The sequence below is a fragment of the Procambarus clarkii genome, chromosome 75 (assembly GCF_040958095.1).
Source record: "Procambarus clarkii isolate CNS0578487 chromosome 75, FALCON_Pclarkii_2.0, whole genome shotgun sequence".
In the NCBI taxonomy this organism is placed as follows: Eukaryota; Metazoa; Arthropoda; class Malacostraca; order Decapoda; family Cambaridae; genus Procambarus; species Procambarus clarkii.
The window spans coordinates 22,896,312-22,919,714 of record NC_091224.1 but is presented as its reverse complement, the minus strand read 5'-3'; the positions used below and the strand labels follow the sequence as shown (position 1 = coordinate 22,919,714).

General features: G+C 39.3%; 2 protein-coding genes across 3 annotated transcripts; both read left to right on the top strand.

Moving 5' to 3' along the window:
- Positions 1 to 983: 983 nt before the first annotated feature.
- LOC123771707 (glutamate-gated chloride channel) lies at positions 984 to 13,162 on the top strand. The gene is made up of 10 exons (XM_045764398.2): positions 984 to 1,073; positions 4,180 to 4,256; positions 5,258 to 5,364; positions 5,872 to 5,933; positions 6,794 to 6,860; positions 7,140 to 7,287; positions 7,725 to 7,807; positions 9,179 to 9,313; positions 10,100 to 10,431; positions 11,297 to 13,162. Exons 2-10 carry the CDS (start codon positions 4,201 to 4,203, stop codon positions 11,471 to 11,473), a joined length of 1,167 nt encoding a protein of 388 aa, XP_045620354.1. The 5' UTR covers positions 984 to 1,073; positions 4,180 to 4,200; the 3' UTR covers positions 11,474 to 13,162.
- Positions 13,163 to 15,183: 2,021 nt separating this feature from the next.
- mRRF1 (mitochondrial ribosome recycling factor 1) lies at positions 15,184 to 22,594 on the top strand. 2 transcript variants are annotated; one of them, XM_045764400.2, is made up of 6 exons: positions 15,184 to 15,332; positions 17,857 to 18,101; positions 18,658 to 18,798; positions 19,536 to 19,746; positions 21,220 to 21,379; positions 22,078 to 22,594. In XM_045764400.2, the coding sequence occupies exons 2-6, from the start codon at positions 17,870 to 17,872 to the stop codon at positions 22,159 to 22,161; spliced, it is 828 nt and encodes a 275-aa protein (XP_045620356.1). In that variant the 5' UTR covers positions 15,184 to 15,332; positions 17,857 to 17,869; the 3' UTR covers positions 22,162 to 22,594. The 2 variants fall into 2 exon arrangements, with proteins under 2 accessions (XP_045620356.1, XP_045620355.1); XM_045764399.2 differs by having other exon boundaries at positions 15,186 to 15,427.
- Positions 22,595 to 23,403: the final 809 nt, after the last annotated feature.

The following is a 23,403-nucleotide window of genomic DNA, read 5'->3' as shown; positions in this document are numbered from 1 at the left end:
CTGCCCCCTTAAGTAGGAGGAAGAGCTGCTTAAGACACCAAGGTAGGAAACAGTAAGTGTAATGTTACAAGACGAGGCTTCTCTTGCTTTTACTTCTTGCTACATCCGTTCAGCTTACGCTCCCAGATTCAGCTGACAAAATCTATCGCTCAAAAAAATGTCATGTAAGAATGTTTGGCACGTCTGAATAAAATGTTTCTTATCGTATTCCGACAAGACCTGGCCTGATGCGGGCTAATTTAAGCTGGTTTATCTTAATCTAGCCACGTCTTGTATCACTTAACTATACAGCGTAGTCCCGTCTTCCATTTACAGTATAATTCCAATTATCTTCACTACAGACTGTGTAAAATGTTTACTATATGTTTACGGCTATCAAATAATATGTTACTATGTCCACTCTCCTAAAGTCCCGTCATAATAATAATAATAATAATAATAATAATAATAATAATAATAATAATAATAATAATAATAATACGATAACTTTGCAGATAATTATTATTGTTCATATAATTTATATTCCAAGTTCATGTTGACAATGAATGAAACTCCTAAATAACTCCCTATCTCATATTTTTATCTCCTTTGAGGAAGCACAAGAGCAAAATGGGATAATTAGGCAAGACCGAGAAGTTAGATAGTCAAGTTCATTTGGAACATGTACGCTCAGCACATGTGAAATCTAGTCAACCGGCTGCAATACGAAGGCTCTGGCATGCAGCTGACTCCAGTTTATCATGCCACTAACATGCCTGTAACTTAGTAACTTAGCACTGAACCAAGTTATTCCAAATGAGATCAAATACTAAGCCAGTCAAATCAATGAACTTCTGGAGCCAGGCTTCAGATGAGCTGATGTAGCATAACAACTCGACTTAGTTTGCCATTTCATAAGGAACATCAATGCCATTGCTAATGATTCCTAGCGTTAGCTTAAAAAGAGAGTGAGGGGAGTGCGTGGGAGTGAGGGGAGAGTGAGGGGTGTGGCCAGTGGTTGGAGGCTTCCTCACGGGGTCCTTGCCAGTACCCAGCTGTCAGAGGCCCAGTCAACCCTCACACTCCTCTCTCCAGTAAGTCACATCCCTCCAGTACTAGTACACTTCCCATCATCCATTACCCAAACTTTAATGTCATGGTGAATGCCTTAAGATTAATGTAATCTCTGAGGGGATTAACTTGACATTGTTTTCTGTATATCAAAGATTTTGTTTTTAATTCCTTTTACAAGTATAATGGTTGTTTGAAAAATGGCGTGTAACTAAGTGGTATATTTTCGAAACGTCAATTAATTTAATATGCTCATCGCTAAGATAATATCACAGTGTAGGCATGAACTACTTTTTGGAATGTGAGGCTTTGAAGAAGTATTGTTATTTTTTTGTTGGTTTATGTAATTCCAAAGTGTTTGTTGTTTTTGTATATATTACAAGCCTATTTGTAAGTGATTGCAACAGTTATAAGTTCGTCATTTGTACTTAGATATAAGCAAGCATCGCTAAGCTACATGTTTCATGGTAGTAGTCTTGCATACTTTTCAATTTTTCACAAAATATATGCTTTACAGTTTTTAAACGAAGCATTAACATTTTATTAACAAAAGAAGCATGCATATATATATATATATATATACATATGTATATACATATATATATATATATATATATATATATATATATATATATATATATATATATATATATATATATATGTCGTACCTAGTAGCCAGAACGCACTTCTCAGCCTACTATGCAAGGCCCAATTTGCCTAATAAGCCAAGTTTTCATGAATTAATTGTTTTTCGACTACCTAACCTAACCTAACTTTTTCGGCTACCTAACCTAACCTAACCTAACCTGTAAAGATAGGTTAGGTTAGGTTAGGTAGGGTTGGTTAGGTTCGGTCATATATCTACGTTAATTTTAACTCCAATAAAAAACAATTGACCTCATACATAATGAAATGGGTAGCTTTATCATTTCATAAGAAAAAAATTAGAGAAAATATGTTAATTCAGGAAAACTTGGCTTATTAGGCAAATCGGGCCTTGCATAGTAGGCTGAGAAGTGCGTTCTGGCTACTAGGTACGACATATATATATATATATATATATATATATATATATATATATATGTCGTACCTAATAGCCAGAACGCACTTCTCAGCCTACTATTCAAGGCCCGATTTGCCTAATAAGCCAAGTTTTCATGAATTAATGCTTTTTCGTCTACCTAACCTACCTAACCTAACCTAACCTAGCTTTTTTTGGCTACCTAACCTAACCTTACCTATAAATATAGGTTAGGTTAGGTTAGGTAGGGTTGGTTAGGTTCGGTCATATATCTACGTTAATTTTAACTCCAATAAAAAAAAATTGACCTCATACATAGAGAAAAGGGTTGCTTTATCATTTTATAAGAAAAAAATTATAGTAAATATATTAATTCAGGAAAACTTGGCTTATTAGTCAAATCGGGCCTTGAATAGTAGGCTGAGAAGTGAGTTCTGGCTACTAGGTACGACATATATATATATATATATATATATATATATATGTCGTACCTAGTAGCCAGAACGCACTTCTCAGCCTACTATGCAAGGCCTGATTTGCCTAATAAGCCAAGTTTTCACGAATTAATGTTTTTTCGACTACCTAACCTACCTAACCTAACCTAACCTAACTTTTTCTGCTACCTAACCGAACCTAACCTATAAAGATAGGTTAGGTTAGGTTAGGTAGGGTTGGTTAGGTTTGGTCATATATCTACGTTAATTTTAACTCCAATACAAAAAAATTGACCTCATACATAATGAAATGGGTAGCTTTATCATTTCATAAGAAAAAAATTAGAGAAAATATATTAATTCAAGAAAACTTGGCTTATTAGGCAAATCGGGCCTTGCATAGTAGGCTGAAAAGTGCGTTCTGGCTACTAGGTACGACATATATATATATATATATATATATATATATATATATATATTTATTTATTTCTGTCGTTCGTGGAAAACGACAGAAATTTGAGATTTATGATTCTGACACAAATCTCGATATTCCTTATGATTTTCTTCTGTGAAGCAGGAAGTTGAAAAATGAACTCTCCAAATTTCATTTTTACTTTTGATTGGGTCTGACGCCCAGTGATGCGTTTCGTAAGGTCACTCGCACATTTTCAAAGATAAATTCTGCCGTGCTTAGCACTTGGCTATACCCTCTTATGGTGAGGTGGTTAGATAACATATGAATGAATGGCATTACATTGGGAATATTAATATGGTATTAAATGTATCAACATAGAGTGTGATATGTTGGCAACTTACGTTCTTCTTCCGTTCTTGTTGAAGGGTCATTCGGTACTGCTTGTGTGTTGGCCCGGGGTCTTGAAGAGGGTGGAGTGTAATTGTGTACTAGCTGGTTACTAAGTGCTGGTCTAGATTTCTTGATATGCTGCGCATCACTGATGTCTAATCTTCTATTGTCATTGTATCTATCTCGTGTTACTCGGTGTTACTCGTCAAAATATCCCTGGTGATCGTCTCGTTGTGTGTGGCGATTGATGGTTCCTTGATGGAGCCCTGTTGTTTGTGCATTGTTAATCGCCTAGAGAGGGACGTTGTTGTCTTGCCTATATACTGAGTTCGTTGGGGCTGACAATCCTCATGTACGATATTATATATTATATAATATATATTATCCGAAAACTCTTGAGCCCTGAAGAATTCGAACTTCTGGTGAGTCTCCCCCCGCCCCTCCCCCCTACTAGATACAGAACAAGCAGTGGCTGTGTTGGCATCCTCACCTCACCTCAGCTCCCCCCCCCCTCCCCTTGTTGCTGGTGGTGATGGTCATAGTAGTGTGGTGGTAAGGACGGTGGTGGTGTTGTTGATGGTGGTAGAGGTGGTGTTAATAGTTGCCGCGATCTTATACCCTTATTCACGTGCCCTCAACGCCCTATTTTCTTCCTCTTTGTCCGTCTGTCCGTGTACCTATTAATTACATTCGAGAAGCAGTCAAGGCTGTGTTCGTATCCGGTCATTTCTTAAACAAACATTTTTATTGTGTATCTGTAGTTGTTGAAGTGATCCTTATTACCAGCACCCGTATCATCATTTTCTCGTTTATTATCACTATATCAATATTTAGCATCCATGTAATATGTTCAACATTACTGTCTTCAGGTCAGCAGTACAGTGTCAGTCATGCGCTGGGGATTGTGGTCCAGTTTGGTGGCAGCGGCGGTCCTTGCTTCCCACAGGTGAGTAGGCCTACTTTCCATAAGTCACTATGGCGCCGTGTTAACATCCGCGCTTCGCTATAGGCTTAGGCTCGGCTACAAATACCTCTGGGAGTTTGCACCATATACTCTTGTACAGTTTAGTCAATTCTGTATATTGACTAAATATAAACTGTCAGCAGAACTATTCACATACTTTGCGTCATTACATAAATGCATGTTAAAAAATCGCGGAATTCAGAGATAACTCCGTCAATGGTGTTCGGGAAATGTGTAATACCCAATTCATAATGATGTACTGTCAGAAAGCTTAGACAAGTACCCAAAATTTGCTGTGTGTAAGCATTAATGCTGTACGTAATGCTTGCACATGACTGTAAAGCTGCCGCCCAGTTGGGTGGGTGTGGAGCAGGATTATTGCGTAACTGACTCACCACAGATGTAAACTGCCTGTATAAAGACTGTTTGTTGTAGGCCACGTCTTGAATCACTTTTTTTCGGGAGTAAAGAGGATGGAGAAAGAGCCAGATGAAGGGAAAGCTTTGAAATGGGAAATATTGTATGTTATGATAGCAGGCGGGCTGTCCGCCTTGCTGACACGATATTATGAAAGCAGGCGGGCTGGCCGCCTTGCTGACACTGTGTGTGTTGACAGCTAAGCTAAACTTGCTCTCTTGTTAGGTAGCTGAGAGTGTGTGTGAGGTTCTTCACATGCATTTCAGTATATATAAATGTTTATAGATGAACACTGTGTAACATTCACATATACAAACACTCCGATGCTTTCACACATGTCCTGATGTTCTGTTCACTTGTGACAAAAAAAGACTATTGACTTATACATGCACTTGTGTAAAAGAAAAAAGAACATTTCGTAACTAACTTATCAAGAGAGTAACTTGCTTAGCTAAATAAATTTTGGAGTTCAATTCATGAATGCATTGTAACCCTTTCCACCACCGCCCAAGGAATGGGTATGGGGGTGCATAACAAGTGACTAAACTGTGTATTATGTTGACCAGTGTGGCAGGCGAGGACCCCGTGGCTACAGCTACTGAAGAGATCCTCGGCATCTTGACCAACCCGGATGTCTATGACCCAGCCATCAGACCCTCAGTAGCCGACGGCAGTGAGTACTGAGTTGTGGGGTCGCTTATTCACGGGTACTGAGTTGTGGGGTCGCTTATTCACGGGTACTGAGTTGTGGGGTCGCTTATTCACGGGTACTGAGTTGTGGGGTCGCTTATTCACGGGTGCTGAGTTGTGGGGTCGCTTATTCACAATTACTAAGTTGTGGGGTCTTTTATTCACAATTACTAAGTTGTGGGGTCGCTTATTCACAAGTACTGAGTTGTGGGGAGCTTTGTGTGAAATAAAATAGGAGGCTCAAATAGCCTAGTGTGAAATAAAACTAGGAGGCTCAAGTAGCCTAGTGTGAAATATAACTAGAAGGCTCAAGTAGCCTAGTGTGAATAAAATAGGAGGCTCAAATAGCCTAGTGTGAAATAAAACTAAGAGGCTCAAATAGCCTAGTGTGAAATATAACTAGAAGGCTCAAGTAGCCTAGTGTGGAATAAAATAGGAGGCTCAAGGAGCCTAGTGATTTTTTTCTTAAAACATCTTTATCATCTCACAGGTGCTACCGAAGTCCAGATCCAGACGTACTTCCGAAACATTGACATTGACGACGTCAATATGGTGGGTGTATTTTCGTGTTGATATAAACACCAGTTTCATTAATGCCAGTATAAAAATACCTGCACAAAATGGGTACCAACTTATAATCTCTAGTACAGTTAGCCTTAGTATAATTAATATTGCTTAATGGACCAGTATAGGGTTTGTTATCTGTGGGATCGTATAGAAGAGTAGTAGGCATCCATCAGTCTCATGAGACTATGTATATAGAATACTATATACATACATATATACATATTATATATATATATATATATATATATATATATATATATATATATATATATATATATATATATATCCCCCGAGGGCACCAGGGTGGTAAAAGGTCCTCGAAATGTTGCCGATAAACTCCTTAGTTTCGTTCCCTTTTGTAGGGTCTGGGGTGGTATAGTGGTTAGTGTATCAGTTATGCTCAGGTGCGCGAACACTTGTGCTTTGTAAGTTCGAGTCACTTGCAGGGGTTGGTGCCTGATGTGTGTTTACCTCTCACTTGTGGTTTAGGCAAGTATATGTGTGGATATATATATATATATATTGCTATTTAAGAAAATGGCTGTTGCCTAAACCAGAATAACTTTAGTTTTCAGTAGGCACAATATCCATTGCAATGCCCAATGAACGTCATCAACGTTGAACTAGCGTTGATTCAACGCCGAAAAACGCCACACTTGGATATTGTGCCCACTGGGTTGAACCTTCTATTTGACTGACCACGAAATATTACCCTCAACTCAGTCTGGGCTCACACTGACAGGAAACTGGAATTCTCAGACCCAAAACAGACGGTGTTGCTGATGACCAAGTGTGCAAAATGTATATGACTGCATGTATACTTAATGCAAATTTATTTATTCCAGAAAGCAAACTTTGATATCACCTTCAGGATGATCTGGAACGATGAGCGCCTTACGTTTAACACAGGAGGTGAGTAAGGTGGGATGTTGAAGATGGTGGTGATGTTGGCAAGTGATGGTGATGTTGGCAAGTGATGGTGATGGTGGCAAGTGATGGTGATGTTGGCAAGTGATGGTGATGTTGGCAAGTGATGGTGATGGTGGCAAGTGATGGTGATGAAAGCTTGTGTGTTTGGATAATAATATTGGTAATGTAAATTAGTATTAGCAGTACGGTATTAATGTTTGTACATCTGCAATTACTGCCAACACTTCTACTGCATACTACAACAAGGTCTTCTGCCCTTAGGAGTGGAGTATGTCACTGTACTCAACCCCTACTTGGCCTGGCTCCCTGACGCCTTCTTCAAGAACGCTATCACAACTCAACGCAAGTCCATCCATCCGGAGGCATATCTCAGGATCTTTCCCGACGGTCGTGTTATCTACAGCACCAGGTGGGTGTGTGGGTGTGTCTGCTGCAACCCTTCCTTAGTCTATGTTTATTCTGTCCAGCGGTCGACCCCCAAAGACGCATTCATAAACTGTAACATGCTGTTCATTCAAAACACGAATGTTCTCAAATACAAATTATAATTATTATTATATATTAGGATATTGTGCATATTAGGTCTCAAACGTCTCTGTTCTGCCGAGGAAATCGAACCCGAATGGTTGTGCCGTAACTGCGCTGACCATTGTGCTACAGGACTTATTCTGCACTTCCTAGCCTAAAACATTGTTTCTCTGTCTACTTCGCAAATTCCCAATATAATTTTGTATGTTCTCATGTCTTTATTTTTCTCGTGTCTTTAGTTCTCATGTAAATGTAACGTGGGTGTGATGCTTGCACAACTACACGCAGGAACGCACTCATTCTTTCTCCTTCCCGCAGGTTGAGCCTCAAGCAGAGCTGCCCTATGGACCTGGTTCGCTTCCCTCACGATACTCAAGTCTGCCACATCAACGTGGCTAGCTGTGAGTACTGTGTGCTTACTCACCTAGTTGTACTCACATAGTTGTGCTTGCGGGGGTTGAGCTCTGGGTCTTTGGATCCCGCCTCTCAACTGTCAATCAATCAACTGATTATTTTATTTTGTTTCCACACACATATACACCCAGGAAGCAACCCGTAGCAGCTGTGTAACTCCCAGGTACAGATTTACTGTTAGGTGAACAGGGCATCAGGGTGAAAGAAATTCTGCCCATTTGTTTTCGCCTCCGCCAGGATCGAACCCGGACCCTTAGGATTACGAATATGGAGCGCTGTCCACTCAGCCGTCAGGCCCCTATGAGAGAGAGAGAGAGAGAGAGAGAGAGAGAGAGAGAGAGAGAGAGAGAGAGAGAGAGAGAGAGAGAGAGAGAGAGAGAGAGAGAGAGAGAGAGAGAGAGAGAGAGAGAGAGAGAGAGAGAGAGAGATTTTTTCATCAGAGGGATTTCTGATAAACCTCCAAAAATTGCAACTAAAAAAGGAATGTAGACATTTACATACCACAGAGGCTAACACAGTTTAACAAACCATTCGAATTCAAGCAATGCAGAAAATAGTTGAAAAAAAAGGATGAGGCTTCAATTAGTCTAGGCCAATGTTTAGACTGGTTTCTAGGATAGGTTAAAGCAGGCCTAAGTTTGCACACAGATAGGGTTAAATTGGGTCAAGTCTAGGAGCAGAGAAGAATCATGCAGGACAAGTTTTGGCGGGAGTAGGCTGTCTGCATAGCAGTGTCTGGCCAGGCTTGGCTAGAAGTTGTATCTGAAGGGTGCTACTGCCGAGTCTAGTTTATAAATAGGAAGCTCCTTAGTGTTGGGAACCCGCTTGGCCGACACGCACTCTGGTCGCCATCTTATAAATGTACTCTTGTTTCCTTGAAGATTAGATAAATAATCAGATAAAAGTGAATAAACTAAACCCCAGCTCTCTTGGCGTTGTACTGTCATACAAATGCACAGTTATCGACTAGTATAAGTTATGTCTTGTTAAAAGAATTGGGTTCGTTACAAATATTGGTTTGTATAGTAACAAAAAATGTGTTTACATATTTGGCGCCAAAACTATTGTCGGAAACTCCCCACACATTTTTGAGTCCCCGCCAACATTGGGGCCAGGTAACTGAAACTAAATTCTAAGGATGTCTAAAATGTTTGGGATGGATAACCTTGATGGCCAGAATTCATTAGCAACGATCATATATTTGTATCACTATTCCTACTTACTTGTATTACTATTTCTACTTATACTATTGTTATGTGTACTCCACCTGCTGCCTACACTACTACTGTGTGCAGTATGTACTACTTCCTCCGCTGCCACAACCACTGCTACAACTGTTACTGTTACTGTCCATACAGACGGCTACACGAGCGACAGCTTGGTGTTCACCATGGCGGCGGAGTCTGCCATTGCCATCAGCAGGGAACTCCACGCCGACAGGTTCTCCTTTGAGAAGTACGACACGGGTTCCTGCGACACTGAAACCGCTACAGGTAAGGAGGGTGTCTGTGTGCAACCCGTTCTCGCAAATTTAATAAGTCAATATTGACTTATTAAATATGTGCATAGGTGACATACTTAACATAATAGATACCCTTAAAAAGATTCATAGAAAACACCGACCTTACCTAACCTTGTTAGTATCTTAAGATAAGCATCTAATTGCTTCGTAATTACAATTATTACCTAACCTATAATAGGTATAGGTTAAGTAATAATTGTAATTACGAAGCAATAAGATGCTTATCTTAAGATACTAACAAGGTTAGGTAAGGTCGGTGTTTTCTATGAATCTTTTTAAGGGTATCTATTATGTTTAGTATATCACCTATGCACGTAGTTAATAAGTCAATATTGACTTTACGAATTTGCGAGAACGGGTTGCTGTGTGGAGGTGGGGAGGGAGAGGGGGGTAAACTAGCCACACGACGATTTCCTTTGATTACGTGTTACTCATGCCCGTGCCACCTCTTGGGTGGCTTAATCTTCATCAACCAATCGATTTAGTTTGAGCGCTGGGGAGGGAAGATTGACTGGGCACAAATCAATAACTGTTTACGGTAATGGGGGTACCTAGTTTTAAACCGATTGGCGGGTCGTGTTTCAGGAGAAAACTAGTAGGGGGTAAGGCTTGCTAAGAGCTATGGGAATGGATAGCTGAACTTGCTAACATGAGACTGAAGTCATCTACTCCAACCGTGTAAAAAAAAAAAAACTGCGATAGAAACAGACAGAATATAATTATTTCTCTCACTGTTCCATTACCCGTGTGTCCACAGGAGTGTACAGCTGTGTGGAGGTCAACATGAAGATCAGGAGGGTGTTCGGCAGCTACTTGCTGGAGATGTATATTCCCACCATCTTCCTGGTGATCGTGGCATGGTTTGGCTTCCTCATTCCCCCTTCACAGTTCCTGGGCCGCCTCCTCCTAACTCTCATCCCACTCATTACACTGGCGTCCTTCTCCAACCTGTACAAGGAGTCCCTGGCCTCCGTGCCCTACATCAGGGCCGTGGACATCTTCACAGGCATTTCACTCGTCATCATCTTCGGCACCCTTGTCCACGTCATCGTGTGTCAGGTCCGAGGCAACAACACCCAGGCGGACAAGGTCAGCCCCAGACTCCACTTTAACTTACATAGGTTACGTCGGGTTAGGTTTAGTGTGGTGTTAAAGCTTATAGCATATCAATTGTCACAGCCAATAACGGTCATATGCAATACAGATTTGAAATTCCTTTAATTTTTATATATTAACGAAAACCCATGCATTCTGACGGTCGATGATACCTGTTCAACACCGTTCTTAACGTGGTTTGAGTCTCCTAAAGTTGTCAGATTGTACTGAGCTGAAACTATACATGTAACTAGCATTCCTGTCAACAAAGTCGGTCGTTTATTTTGTTTATACCATAAAATACACAACTTCGCTTTTATTTGAGACATTTTAACGAGGAAAGTATTAAAATAACGTCTTATTTTGCACTTTGGTGTGGTATAATATATTTCCAGTCATAAACCTCTACTGTGCTTAGTAAAGATTAATTATGGCACAACTTATCGTTTAGCTCTGCAGACAACTTAGAAGATGGGACTAAATAATCATAGCCACATTTTCTTTAATTATTGGAGTCCATTAGACAACCTGCAGGTGTTCACACTTATGTATACCTGTGCGTTTACTGAGCAGTTGTTATGGTTTAACTAAAACTTGCACAGTAGCTGTACTATTTAATGAGGCAATACGATGCCAAATTTGCACATCACACTCTAGGCCAGAGCTGCACAAATACGGGTTTGCTATTGAATTCGTGATCAATATTTTTTGTTTTTCTCAGATATGGCGAGTCATTTGATGTTTTATTCATGCTGAATTAGGTTTGTTTTTTTGTAATGTTTGGGTAAATCGGACTTCCATATGACATAATCTTACTGACTAAAGTGCTTCCACCTGATAATTTTAATTTTATTTTCAGCAGTCAGAGAGCCCAGAGGAAGGAGAGGTGAAGGGCACCTCAGAGGAGACGTCAGGCTTGCGACGGCTGCTGGCCAAGGCAACACAGAGGGCCAGCTTCCTCTCCCGCCTCGTCCTGGTCGGCACCTACTGTGCCTTCCTCTTCGTTTACTTCGTAGCCTACTGCGGTACCGGCTAGGCTTCCTCGTCCTGTCAACACTTCCTTTGTTTCGTCACCAGTGAACTCATCTTAGGAGCGAGTCAGTCAAACCATGTGCAGGCGATGAGTCACAATAACGTGGCTAAAATAAGTTGACCAGACCACACACTAGAAGGTGAAGGGACGACGACGTTTCGGTCCGTCCTGGACCATTCTCAAGTCGATTGAGAATGTCAAACTCAGTCAGATAATTCTGACTGAGTTTGAATAAAAAATCAGTCAAACCATCTGTGAAGACCAAGCAATTGCTGACTAGACTGCTACGCCTCAGTGCCCCCCTTCTGTTAACCTATTATCTATGACATAAATTCAACCAGACAACCAATTACTCAACTCACTTGTAGAGAACGTGCAAGCCAAATTGTTAACTACTAAGAAAATAATCAATTATACAATAAATTAGTCTCTTATAATTGGTCATTTACTGAAGCATCTGTACATTAAGTAGTGCCACGTTTTACATAAAAGTTAATCACTTACATTAGCATATATCAGCTGCAGATATGTCCAGGCAGCCATATGTTTGTTATTAGGTAAATGTTTGAACACGGCCTTACAGGTTAAGGGGCTGCATGTTTTACAAGTCAATTGGGGAACTGTGCCTTACATCTCACGTGGTGCTGTGTCTTACAAGTAAACTGGCGCTCAGTGTCTTACAAGCCAAATGCTCACGTGAGAAAGTGAGCACCATCGCCACACTTGCGTTTCTGTACACAAACAATCCTTTGTTACATTGTTTATTTCGGCGTTCATGACGGACGAGATAGCTAATTTGTCAACGAATTATTGTTATAAAGAACATAATTTTATCGTTATTACCTTCCCTTAAAATGTTTTCTTACATCCTTATTTTTTGGAATTGATTTTTTTTTTTGGGGGGGGGGGGGGGGAATTCGGAATTTTTGTGGTTAACATTATTCAGCCACGTTATTGTGACTCATCATCTCCTTACATCCTTAGTTATTTGGAAAACAATTAAAATAGTATATTCCACCAGAGTGATGAACCCACATATTGTGCTGTAATAGGTTTTCTTTACTATTTGGACTCCCTTTTGATTGACTGAAGCACGCTAATATTTTCTCACCTCGCCAGACTGAAAGTAGGACAAATTAATGGGTTATATTTTTTGGCGTAATCTCCATATGTCTTTATATAACTTTGTAAAATCAAATTATTGTGTGTTTGTAATAGGTATTGGTGTTTCTTGAGGCTACTAAAAGCAATGCACCCTTTATTTCACCTCCCTGTACCCAAAATACGGTAACTAGAATTTTAAAGCCTTTTCCTATAATCTTCCTTATTTTTAACAATATATTTGTATGACAAAATATTATTTTTAATAATTTTCTTTGCACAATAAGGGTAAATCCCTAAAATTGTTCGAGTATTTTTTCTTTTATTTCTTGCCATAATTTTCTCTGGAAAATCAAAGAAATAATTCTTCTAATCTCCGAAAAATTCCTCCTATGGAATGGACCTTCCCTCTCCCCCCCCCTAAAAAAATGATGAAGTCTAAGGGTTAAGTTCAAGTTCATGTATGTCTATTGAGACAAGAAAATACATCTCAAAGGGATAGAGTAGCTTAGGCTATTTCTACCCCCCCCCCACCCTTGTGGGTTAAGTATTATACTAGTACTAATAATAATAAACTTCATAAACTGACAACCAGGTGTTCTCCTTGTCTTAAAGACCTCATAGAAACATCTTCAATAACGATTAAGATCTTTTTATGAAGAGCTGCCATTGAAGATACTTCGAAATTTCGACTATCATAAAAAACTATCATAGTCATCTAATGTAATAGCTTTAAAATACATACGAGACAATTCCATATTATGTACAGTACTGTAATAATTATAGCAATGCTTTCCATATTGGAGTGCTTATCTAATACTTATCATAAATGGTATAAAACCTTATCATAAGCTACGGGATTTGTAGATCAGTGTTTAAAGGGAATTCGGAAGTAATAATGATACTGCTGATGCCATCTGTCGGCAAAAGAGAACACTATCAACTGGCTGGTCAATAGTAGCCATAAGATACAGCTTACGCCATCTGTTGACATCAAATTACACTTATAACAAATTACCCCACAAAATACAACTAGCGCCATCTCTTTTTTTTCCAACGCACTATAAATAGCCAAACAGCAACCCATAAGGCGGGTTGTTGTGCTCGGGTAGGAGGTTCCAAGCTCCGCCCCCAAATGGTATGGGGTGCATAATAAATGGCATATCATTGGTAGATATTTTTTGTTGACATTCACACAACAGCCAATCACAGGAAGGGATCAACTAAAGGCTCCATCCACTTAATTAATCATCTTTATTCAGCACACCATCCTTGCCTATGATATTCTGTTTCAACTTTAATCGACCTAAAAAGTGAAGGGTTAAGTATTTAAAGTGTAAATAAAGTGATAATTAAATATTGCAGGATATAACAGATGTTATATAAAAATGGGCTGGCTACCTAACTTGAGACGTTATTATTGGGGGTTGCCTGGACACAAATAATGATACTCTGCTCTGCCCTCTTATTCGAGTAAATTATTCAGTTAGATGGAGATTTCTGTCAGGTGCAAAACAGAAATTGTTGATCCTTTTCACAACAACCTTGTTGTTGTGCACAAGGACCTATTTCTTAGTTAAAATTTTATTCATAAAAGAGTGTTGGTATTCCCCGCAACAGCCAATCACAGGAAGGTATTTCTGGAAGCTCGGCCTCCTTATAGACTCAGCACATCGCTATAGCTCATGGCTCTGTTTCATCTCTTGTATATACAAACTATGACTTTTTTCGACTACTGTTATAATTAATAATATGAGATATAAAAGTTTTTACACAAAATGGCTAAATTCTGCCATTAAATGGACTTTGTTTGGTATACATACAAACATACACCAGTTTATACAATTTAACGAATAAAAAGGTTTTCGTGCCTTAACATCTTTATATTATGATAATCACGACATATCTGCATTAAAATCAGTGTGCAATTCCGGTTTTGGCCTCCACCGCCATTAGTAAATTGAGAATATTATCTTGGAACATTAATGGATTAAAAACTAGAGCGGTGGATGTACACTATTATACTCTTAGAGAGGATATTGACATAGTAGCACTCCAGGAAACTGGGGATAGGGAAATCCTTAACTGTAGCCTCTGTTTAACTCAACAGTAAAATGGGTACTTGGTTGTAAAAACGATTCTTCGCGGCGGGGATCGTATTCCAGGGACCTGCCCGAAACACTACAAGTACTAGTGGCTGTACAAGAATGTAACAACGCTTGTATATATCTTAAAAAAAAAAAAAAAATCAACAGGAGACGCGCCCAACCATTTCTGTACGGACCAGTATGATTTGTGTAAGTTGGTATGAATAAATGCTATGCATGCTAGTGGCTTTGCATGAATGTAATAATAATACTAATTATTACTTTTTATTTAGAGAAAAGTACATACATACATACATAGGATACAAGAACAGTGTAGGACTACTAAGTAAGGCAATGCCTAAAGCCACTAACACGCAGAGCGCTGTATCACTTAATAACCAACACATGTACTTTCACACCCCATTGTATGTATAAATATTTAATAAATAATTAAATAAGTTTCTGATTCTGATTGCGGAATTAAATCGGCACTTTTGGAGTAAGATAATTGTATGTAAACATGACGCTAGTTCCTATGGAGGCTGGTCGCCGCCTCTCGCCGGGCTTTCTCCACCCACAGCCACCTCAAGCATCCCTCATCCTCACTACACAAGCCGCCAAGGACGATACCAAGAAACATATTTTGCTCTTTGTAGATTAGCCTCATTTTAACTGTTAAGTTAACATTTTAACTTTGTTAATTTAACATTTTAACTAGCCGCCCAAGGAACTAAGAGAACTTCACACCACAACATTGACGGAATTGCTGGTTAGTGTTGGTGGCTCGTGTTTATCACCTGCAGGAAGAACCTTTGCCATTCACCTGCAGGAGGAACCTTTGTCATTCCCCTGCAGGAGGAACCTTTGCCAGTCACCTGCAGGAGGAACCTTTGCCAGTCACCTGCAGGAGGAATCTTTGCCAGTCACCAGCCGGAGGAACTTCTGCCATTCCCCTGCAGGAGGAACCTTTGCCATTTACCTGCAGGAGGAACCTTTGCCATTCACCTGCAGGAGGAACCTTTGCCATTCCCCTGCAGGAGGAACCTTTGCCATTTACCTGCAGGAGGAACCTTTGCCATTCCCCTGCAGGAGGAACCTTTGCCATTCCCCTGCAGGAGGAATCTTTGCCATTCCCCTGCAGGAGGAACCTTTGCCATTCACCTGCAGGAGGAACCTTTGCCATTCCCCTGCAGGAGGAACCTTTGCCATTCCCCTGCAGGAGGAACCTTTGCCATTCACCTGGAGGAGGAACCATTGCCATTCACCTGCAGGAGGAACCTTTGCCATTCCCCTGCAGGAGGAACCTTTGCCATTCACCTGGAGGAGGAACCATTGCCATTCCCCTGCAGAAGGAACCTTTGCCATTCACCTGCAGGAGGAACCTTTGCCATTCACCTGCAGGAGGAACCTTTGCCATTCACCTGCAGGAGGAACCTATGTCATCTGCAGGAAGAACTTATGTCATCTATTTTTTTTATTTTATTTATATATATATATATACAAGAGTTCTTACATTCTTGTTCAGCCACTAGCATGAATAACATTTTGGACAAGTCCTTAATCCTAATTTTCACACACATCCCCAGGAAGCAGCCTATAGCGGCTGTCTAACTCCCAGGTACCTATTTATTTGCTAGGTAAGCAGGGGGCATCAGGATGAAAGAAATTCTGCCCATTTGTTTCCATCTCAAATGTAACAAATGTATCAGTAATATTGTCTATCTAGACTGTGGTAAAGCTTGTAAATTATTTATAGGAATCTTGGTTTTGATAGCTTAAAAGCATAAAACGAAAGCAGCAGCATTTTTTGTTCATCAAGAACATAAAATAAAAGAATAAAGGAGTCTCCTGAAAGCCTATTGGCCCATATGGGGCCGCTTCTTTTCATATCCAACCAGTCCCACATATATACAGTACAGTATTTATCTAACCATTGCTTGAATAGCTGCATTACTTGAAAAGGGCCCAGATTCCATGTCATGAAAAGGTTGTTTACTTGTCTAATACACTATTAGACAATGTTGAATATCCTGGTATCTTTTAATTTGTTTCAGTCCTAACCTTAAGGCAGCAAGTTAGCCATACCTAAGCTAAACTGAATAAAAAAAAAATAACTGAAACTGACTGTTAATTGGAAGAAAGACTATACTGTGAGTGGCCTGATGTTTAACTTTAAAATAATTTAGATTGAAAGGTTAAAAATTTTACAACTATGCTTGTACTCACCTAGTTGTACTTGTGGGGGGTTGAGCTTTGGCTCTTTGGTCCCTGCTCTCAACTGTCAATCAACTGGTGTATAGATTTTGGAGCCTATTGGGCTCTCTCAAATCTACATTTGAAACTGTGTATGGAGTCTGTCCCCATCACATCACTGCATTCCATTGGTTAACTACTCTGAAACTGAAAAGTATATTTCTAATGTCTCTGTGGCTCATCTGGGTACTAAGTTTCCACATGTGTCACTTGTCTGTGTTCCACCCATGCTAAATAATTTTGTCCACCCTGCCAATTCCCCTGAGAATTTTGTAGGTGGTTATCATGTCTCCCCTTACTCTTCTTTCTTCCAGAGATGTGAGGTTTAGCTCCCTTAGCTTTTCCTCATAGCGCATACCTCTTAGTTCTGGGACTAGTTTGGTGGCATACCTCTGAATCTTTTCTAACATTGTCTCGTGTTTAACTAAGTATGGACTCCAGGCTGGAGCTGCATACTCCATGATTGGTTTGACATAAGTTGTATACAAGATCCTGAACAATTCCTTACACAAGTTTCTAAAGGCAGTTCTTATGTTGGCCAATCTAGCATATGCCGCTGATGATATTCTTTTGATGTGGGCTTCTGGGGACAGGCTCGGTGTGATATCAACCCCCAGATCTTTCTCTCTATTTGACTCTTGCAGGATTTCGCCTCCCAAATGGTACCTTGTGTTCAGCCTCCTGCTCCCTGCACCTAATTTCAATACTTCACACTTTCCTGAGTTGAACTTTAGGAGCCATTTTCTAGACCATTCCTCCAGTTTGTCCTGATCATCATGTAGTCTGTCTATCTTCATCTGTCTTGATTCTTTTTATTATTTTGATGCATGGATGTGTGATAGGATTTATTTTCATGTTTAAGAGCTAGGTTTTGCATCACTTGTGCTGATTGTCTTGATGTCTATGAAAAAGTCTCTCTTTTTAACTTGTTTATTTTCTCTGCAGATTGGGACCCATTATGGCTCTGCTAGGATCAGTTATTGCAGGAAGGATGAGACCTGTCTTGTCTCCATTACTGCACATTCGCTTGATGTCATCATTTGCACACCTCACCAGCACTGTTCATCCTGTGAAGAATCGAGATATGTTTGTGCTTGTTTGTTCCACTTTGTCCCCATTCCTTAAACCTCGTGATGCCTCTCTGTGCCACATACGAAACTATGCCAAGAGCAAGGACAAGAAGGGAAAGGGTCAGTGTTGTACAGATATTTTTGCATGCTTAATGTCCATTATAATTTATGTCAATTAATTAGTCCCTTTGAATAAATGAGTAAAATTACTCATGCAGTTTATAATGGTATACTGTATTGTAGATTACATGATACGTTAAATGTACCTGTTAAGCAAAAATCATACAAATACCCAGTATGTTTGTTGGTATGTATACATTAAATTATGTTTTTGTTTGGAATTTTTAGTTATTCTGTGTCTTCTTGCTTGAACAGACTAAATGGGACTAACCCCCTTTCTTTCCATCCCAACTCCCATTGCTTCTTACACCCCACATGGCCTCTACAATTAAAAAACAAAATTCTGGGAGGAGCTACTGGAGTGAAACTCCACTTTCAGAAGGGAGGAAAAATTCTCGGAGTTAAGCTCATGGAACTATTGAGGAAATCCTCAGTAGCTCATTGAGCTTAACTCTCGTAACCACTGAGCCTTAGCCCAACATAACAGGCCTCAGAGACCCATACTTATACCATACTCGACCCATGCATTGTGTTTATAGACGTTTCACTCCTTCAGATAAAAAGATCCAAGTTCATCTGTCAGATTCTGAATTGTCTGAGGTGGTGAATGTCACACACATGCGAGAGGAGTTCTCAGGTATTGTGGAGAAACTCAAGGAAGACTACATCAAGAACCTCTCCCTCAGAACCTCAGTAGGTATGTGTGTGTGTGTTGAGGAGTATTGATTCTGTAGATGCGTCATATAGGGTATGCAATGGGGGATCAGATATGGTAGAAATGTTTGGAATCTGTTACCCAGCAGACCTTGTTGTGGGCCGCAGACCCTAATGTGTTTGTGTTTAAAAATTATTATTTGAATTATTATTCAAATTATTATTAATAGAAGAACTCAAATTCATCCACAGGTAAAGTTTCAACTAAAATGCTGTGCTGGTAGATACTGTAGATGACTCAGTTGTGCATAGATTCCATGACACCTTATTTACATTCTGTTCTCATAGGATTTTCATAAAAATCAATCATATTGGAATAAAAAATCAAAAGTTTTCCTAAAAACAAATATTAATATTAATACTAATATTAACAATATCAATTACTAATATAAAATATCAAATAATTATGATGCTCAAAACAGTAAGAAAAGCTACTGCTTTTATTGATGTTGAAAATCAAAATGAAAATAAAAAATTGAACAGTGAATGTCAGTACTGGTATTGCAAGTAAGCATTACCAGGAGTGCAAAGAGCAGTAGACGAGTAGGAAGGAGACAAGGGGATGTGAAGCTATAAGAGTAAGGGAGCATGTCGAGCAGAGAAGTTGTGATAAAGAGGAAAATATGCGATAAATAAGAATCTAATAGAAGACTTGCTAAACACAGTATTACTAAAATATAAATTGTGGCATTTTTAAAATACCAGTTTTTCTTTTCTTAGGAAGCATAGAAAATGCTCTTGTGAAGCTTGAAGGGGATGAATATCCTCTGAATGAGATTGCTCAAATTTCTCGGAAGTCTTCACACTTGTTGGTCATCAATGCAGCAGCTTTTCCCCAGGCTTTGACAGGAATAATGACTGCGCTGCGAGAAAGTGGGATGAACTTGAATCCACAACAGGAGGGAACAACAATATACGTGGCTCTACCTAAGTGAGTTTTTTTTTTAAATAAGAAGAAATATGAGTGTGCTGAACCACTCACTATTGGACACTTTTGATGGCCTACTATTTTTAGTCCACCTTTATTAGGACTGTACAAAATCACTGGATTTTTTTCAGAACTGTTGTAATCATTTTGCACTGCAAGATCTGCTGATTATGCAGTCAGGTAGGATGACATTCAGACACTGGTGCCTCAAGGATCTTTTCAAAAGTCCATAAAGGATCATTAAAGATGCTAGGGATTCCCGAAAGGGAATGAGGGAACTTTCATGAGGGAACTCGACCCAACCCAGAATGACACCATTACTATAAACCAAAGTCCTTCTGAATCCCCCCATAGAATGACAGGTGACTGCCAAGAGAGGGTTATCATTTTCACTAGAAAGAGGTATTTCATTACTTTTAGTGTTGGATTTTTGCTGTACACAAGTCGGGGAAAAGTCCTTCTGAATCCCCCCATAGAATAACAGGTGACTGCCAAGAGAGGATTATCATTTTCACTAGAAAGAGGCATTTCATTACTTTTAGTGTTGGATTTTTGCTGTACACAAGTCGGGGAATCCAGAGATAAATATGGTGCTGCTGCCTTGTGGCTGTCAGCATGGTTGTCTAGACAGCCACTAGTGTTAGAGACCTCTTTTAGTAATCATCTGTGATGCCAAATGAGGGTTTAAAAAGGGTTTGTATTTTTAGGATTTGTTCCTCTGTCAGTCATATAAGGCTGGTTCAGTGTCCCTTACAGCTCTAATGAACCTGCAGGGAGATTTGCAAAGATCCATGTTGTGCTGGTGAGAACAGTACACCCAATCTGACTGTGCATGATCTTGCTGTATGACACTGCAGGTCCTTACCTCCTTGAGGTTACCTTGAGGTGCATCCGGGGCTTAGCGTCCCCGCGGCCCGGTCGTCGACCAGGCCTCCTACCTCAGAGATAACCAAATGATTCTACTCAGAAAGATGCTTTTCATATTAAGTCAAAGCCTTGGTGATTATTGACACACAATTTTCTACAGTACATATTACTAAGCTGTCCATACCGCTTGACCTGGCCTGGTTGCAAATGGAGACTATTGTATACGTGGTTTCCTACTGTTGGGAACAGAAAGTCTTATCTAGAATCCCCATAGCTAACTACTGGCCTTTCCCAATGTGCAAATATATTTTAGCTTCAGCTATGTTCTTTATGTTAAATAAACTTCTTCAACACATATTTGTTGGCTTTGGTATGTTCAGCAAAAGTCAGAAGTGTATTTCCTTAAGATTTTTCTGAAAATATATCATGTGTGATGGGGTGTATAAATGCAAAGTAAGAATATTTGATTAATGGTCAAACTACCTCTTAGTTTATTTCTTGAGAATATGATATTCAGAGGCCCATAATAAATACCATGGGTTCTTCTGCATTTAGCAAATTATTTCTATTATCAAGTGGATGTTAACTTTGTACTGTTTTATTTTTCAGAGTTACAAAAGAGCACAGGGAAAATTTAGCCAAAAATGCTAAAACTCTGTATAATCGGTGTAAAGATCATCTAAGAGATTCACAGAACCAGTATGTCCGAAAATCCAAGAAGAAAGAAGGTCAGATGCCTGACGACCTTGTTCATAATGCACAGCTGAAGGTCAGTGTCCTTATTTTTGTTTATCATATTGACAAATTATTCTTCAGTCAGCATTTGAATATAAATATTTTGGTTAACATTGTCCATTCTTCATCTGTCTGATTTTGTATCTAAATTTAGTCAGGAGTAAATTTTGAAGTATGTATTTGATTTGAGAATAACCATCTCACATGAATAAATCCACAAGGGCCATGACGAGGATTCGAACCTACATCCGAGAGCATCCCAGACACTGCCTTAATCGACTGAGCTACGACATATCCATATCTCACAGATATGCATTTTTTTTAAGTCTTTTAGTTTCTGTAAGAAATTGCCAGACTACACACTAGACTAACCACTGTAATTGTCTTCCAGTCATTATCATAAGTCAATACTAGTTTGTCTGGAAATGCAAATTTACAAAAGATTTACTTTAGTTATGCTGTACTGTGCTTGGAATAAATACTTGATTCAAGCGCAGTATTGTTGTTTTAATGAGATCAATTCATGAATTCTAATTCATGTAATGTAGGCATTTTACGAAGTGCTTTCATCCTCTATTACTCTCCTACTACTCTCATATTCAATCTCTTATAAATGAAAAATCGTTCATGAGTGATTTTGAGGGTAGGAGGAAGGTAAGGAGCAGAAGAGGGTCAGGAAGGAGGAAGAGCAGGTGGATAGTGTTGTTCTTAATAGCCTCTCTCTTCCCACAGATTAGGGAAATTGCTGAGAGCTACATGCAGGAAGCAGAGAAAATGATGATGGCCAAGCAGAAAGAGTTGCTGCAGGCAAACTAAAAATGCATTTGATCCTACAACATTTGAGCAGATTGTTACTGGTTATAAAAGCTGCATTAGCATTCTTATTGCTTTTTGTGTCTGATAGTGTTGAATCATTCAGTCACGGATTATATTTAAATTCCTGTAAAGGGAAGGGAATTATCAGGGAAAAGCACCAAGCCATTATGACTATATGGCACTGGGAAGGTGTCAGGATAAGGATTAGGGACGGGACGGGGGAAAGGAATGGTACCCAATCACCTGGACAGTCGGGGATTGAAAGCCGACCTGCACGAAATGAGACCGTCGCTCTACCGCCCAGCCCAAGTGATTGGGCAAATTCCTGTAAAGTACGCAATTACAATGAGAAGTTGTGTTTTGTAGTAAAGATTTATAATTTAAATACATTGATTTTATAAATCTAATAAATAAAGTATAAATAGGTGTATGCTGTATTTGTTTTACTGAAGCCACAAGTGTCATCTTAAGTTAAATATACTGTACTGTTAAGTACTGAATAATTTTATTTACTCCACTGTTAGAAGCAAATGATATGCTAAATACAATCCAGGAATTTTGTGTATACCTTAAAATGTGTAAAAGCAATATACTGTTGCACAGTATAGTCCCGTAGAACAGTGGTTTATGTCATTGGCTTACAACCAAGGCACCTGAGCAGGACAAACAGTTGAGCATATTTCCGTTGATGCCTAATGCCTTTGTTAATCTATTAGTAAAAAAGTACTTGTTCATCTGTCAGTAAAATAGGTACCTGGGTGTTATGAAATTATTGTGGATTGCATCCTGGGGATGGTCAGTAGTTAACCTAGGGGGTGGTGCCTTGATAAATCTAAGTAAAGAACAGGCTTCCTGTCCCCAACAATGGGAAATATTTCTTAAATTACCAACAATACCTCAGAGCAACCCTATAGATAAAGTTTTAAACATTGTTGTGAACTCTTGCTAATTTACCAAGCACATAATAACTTGCTATGCATTGTTAATTACATAGTACAATGAAGGGATGAGTAATATTTATAATGTATTTCTCTGGGCTAATATCTCTCTACCTCACAAAGGTGGGATATGGGTTATGATAATGTACAATAACATAAATAGCTTCAACATTTTGTCGAAACACCTTTAGAACATGACATGACATGAGTCGTATATTCTCAGTTACAAAGTTGTAAGTAATTTGTCAGATGAAGTTACAGCTGACAGCAGAGCACTTCTTGCCAAGCACAATATGGTGCTGAG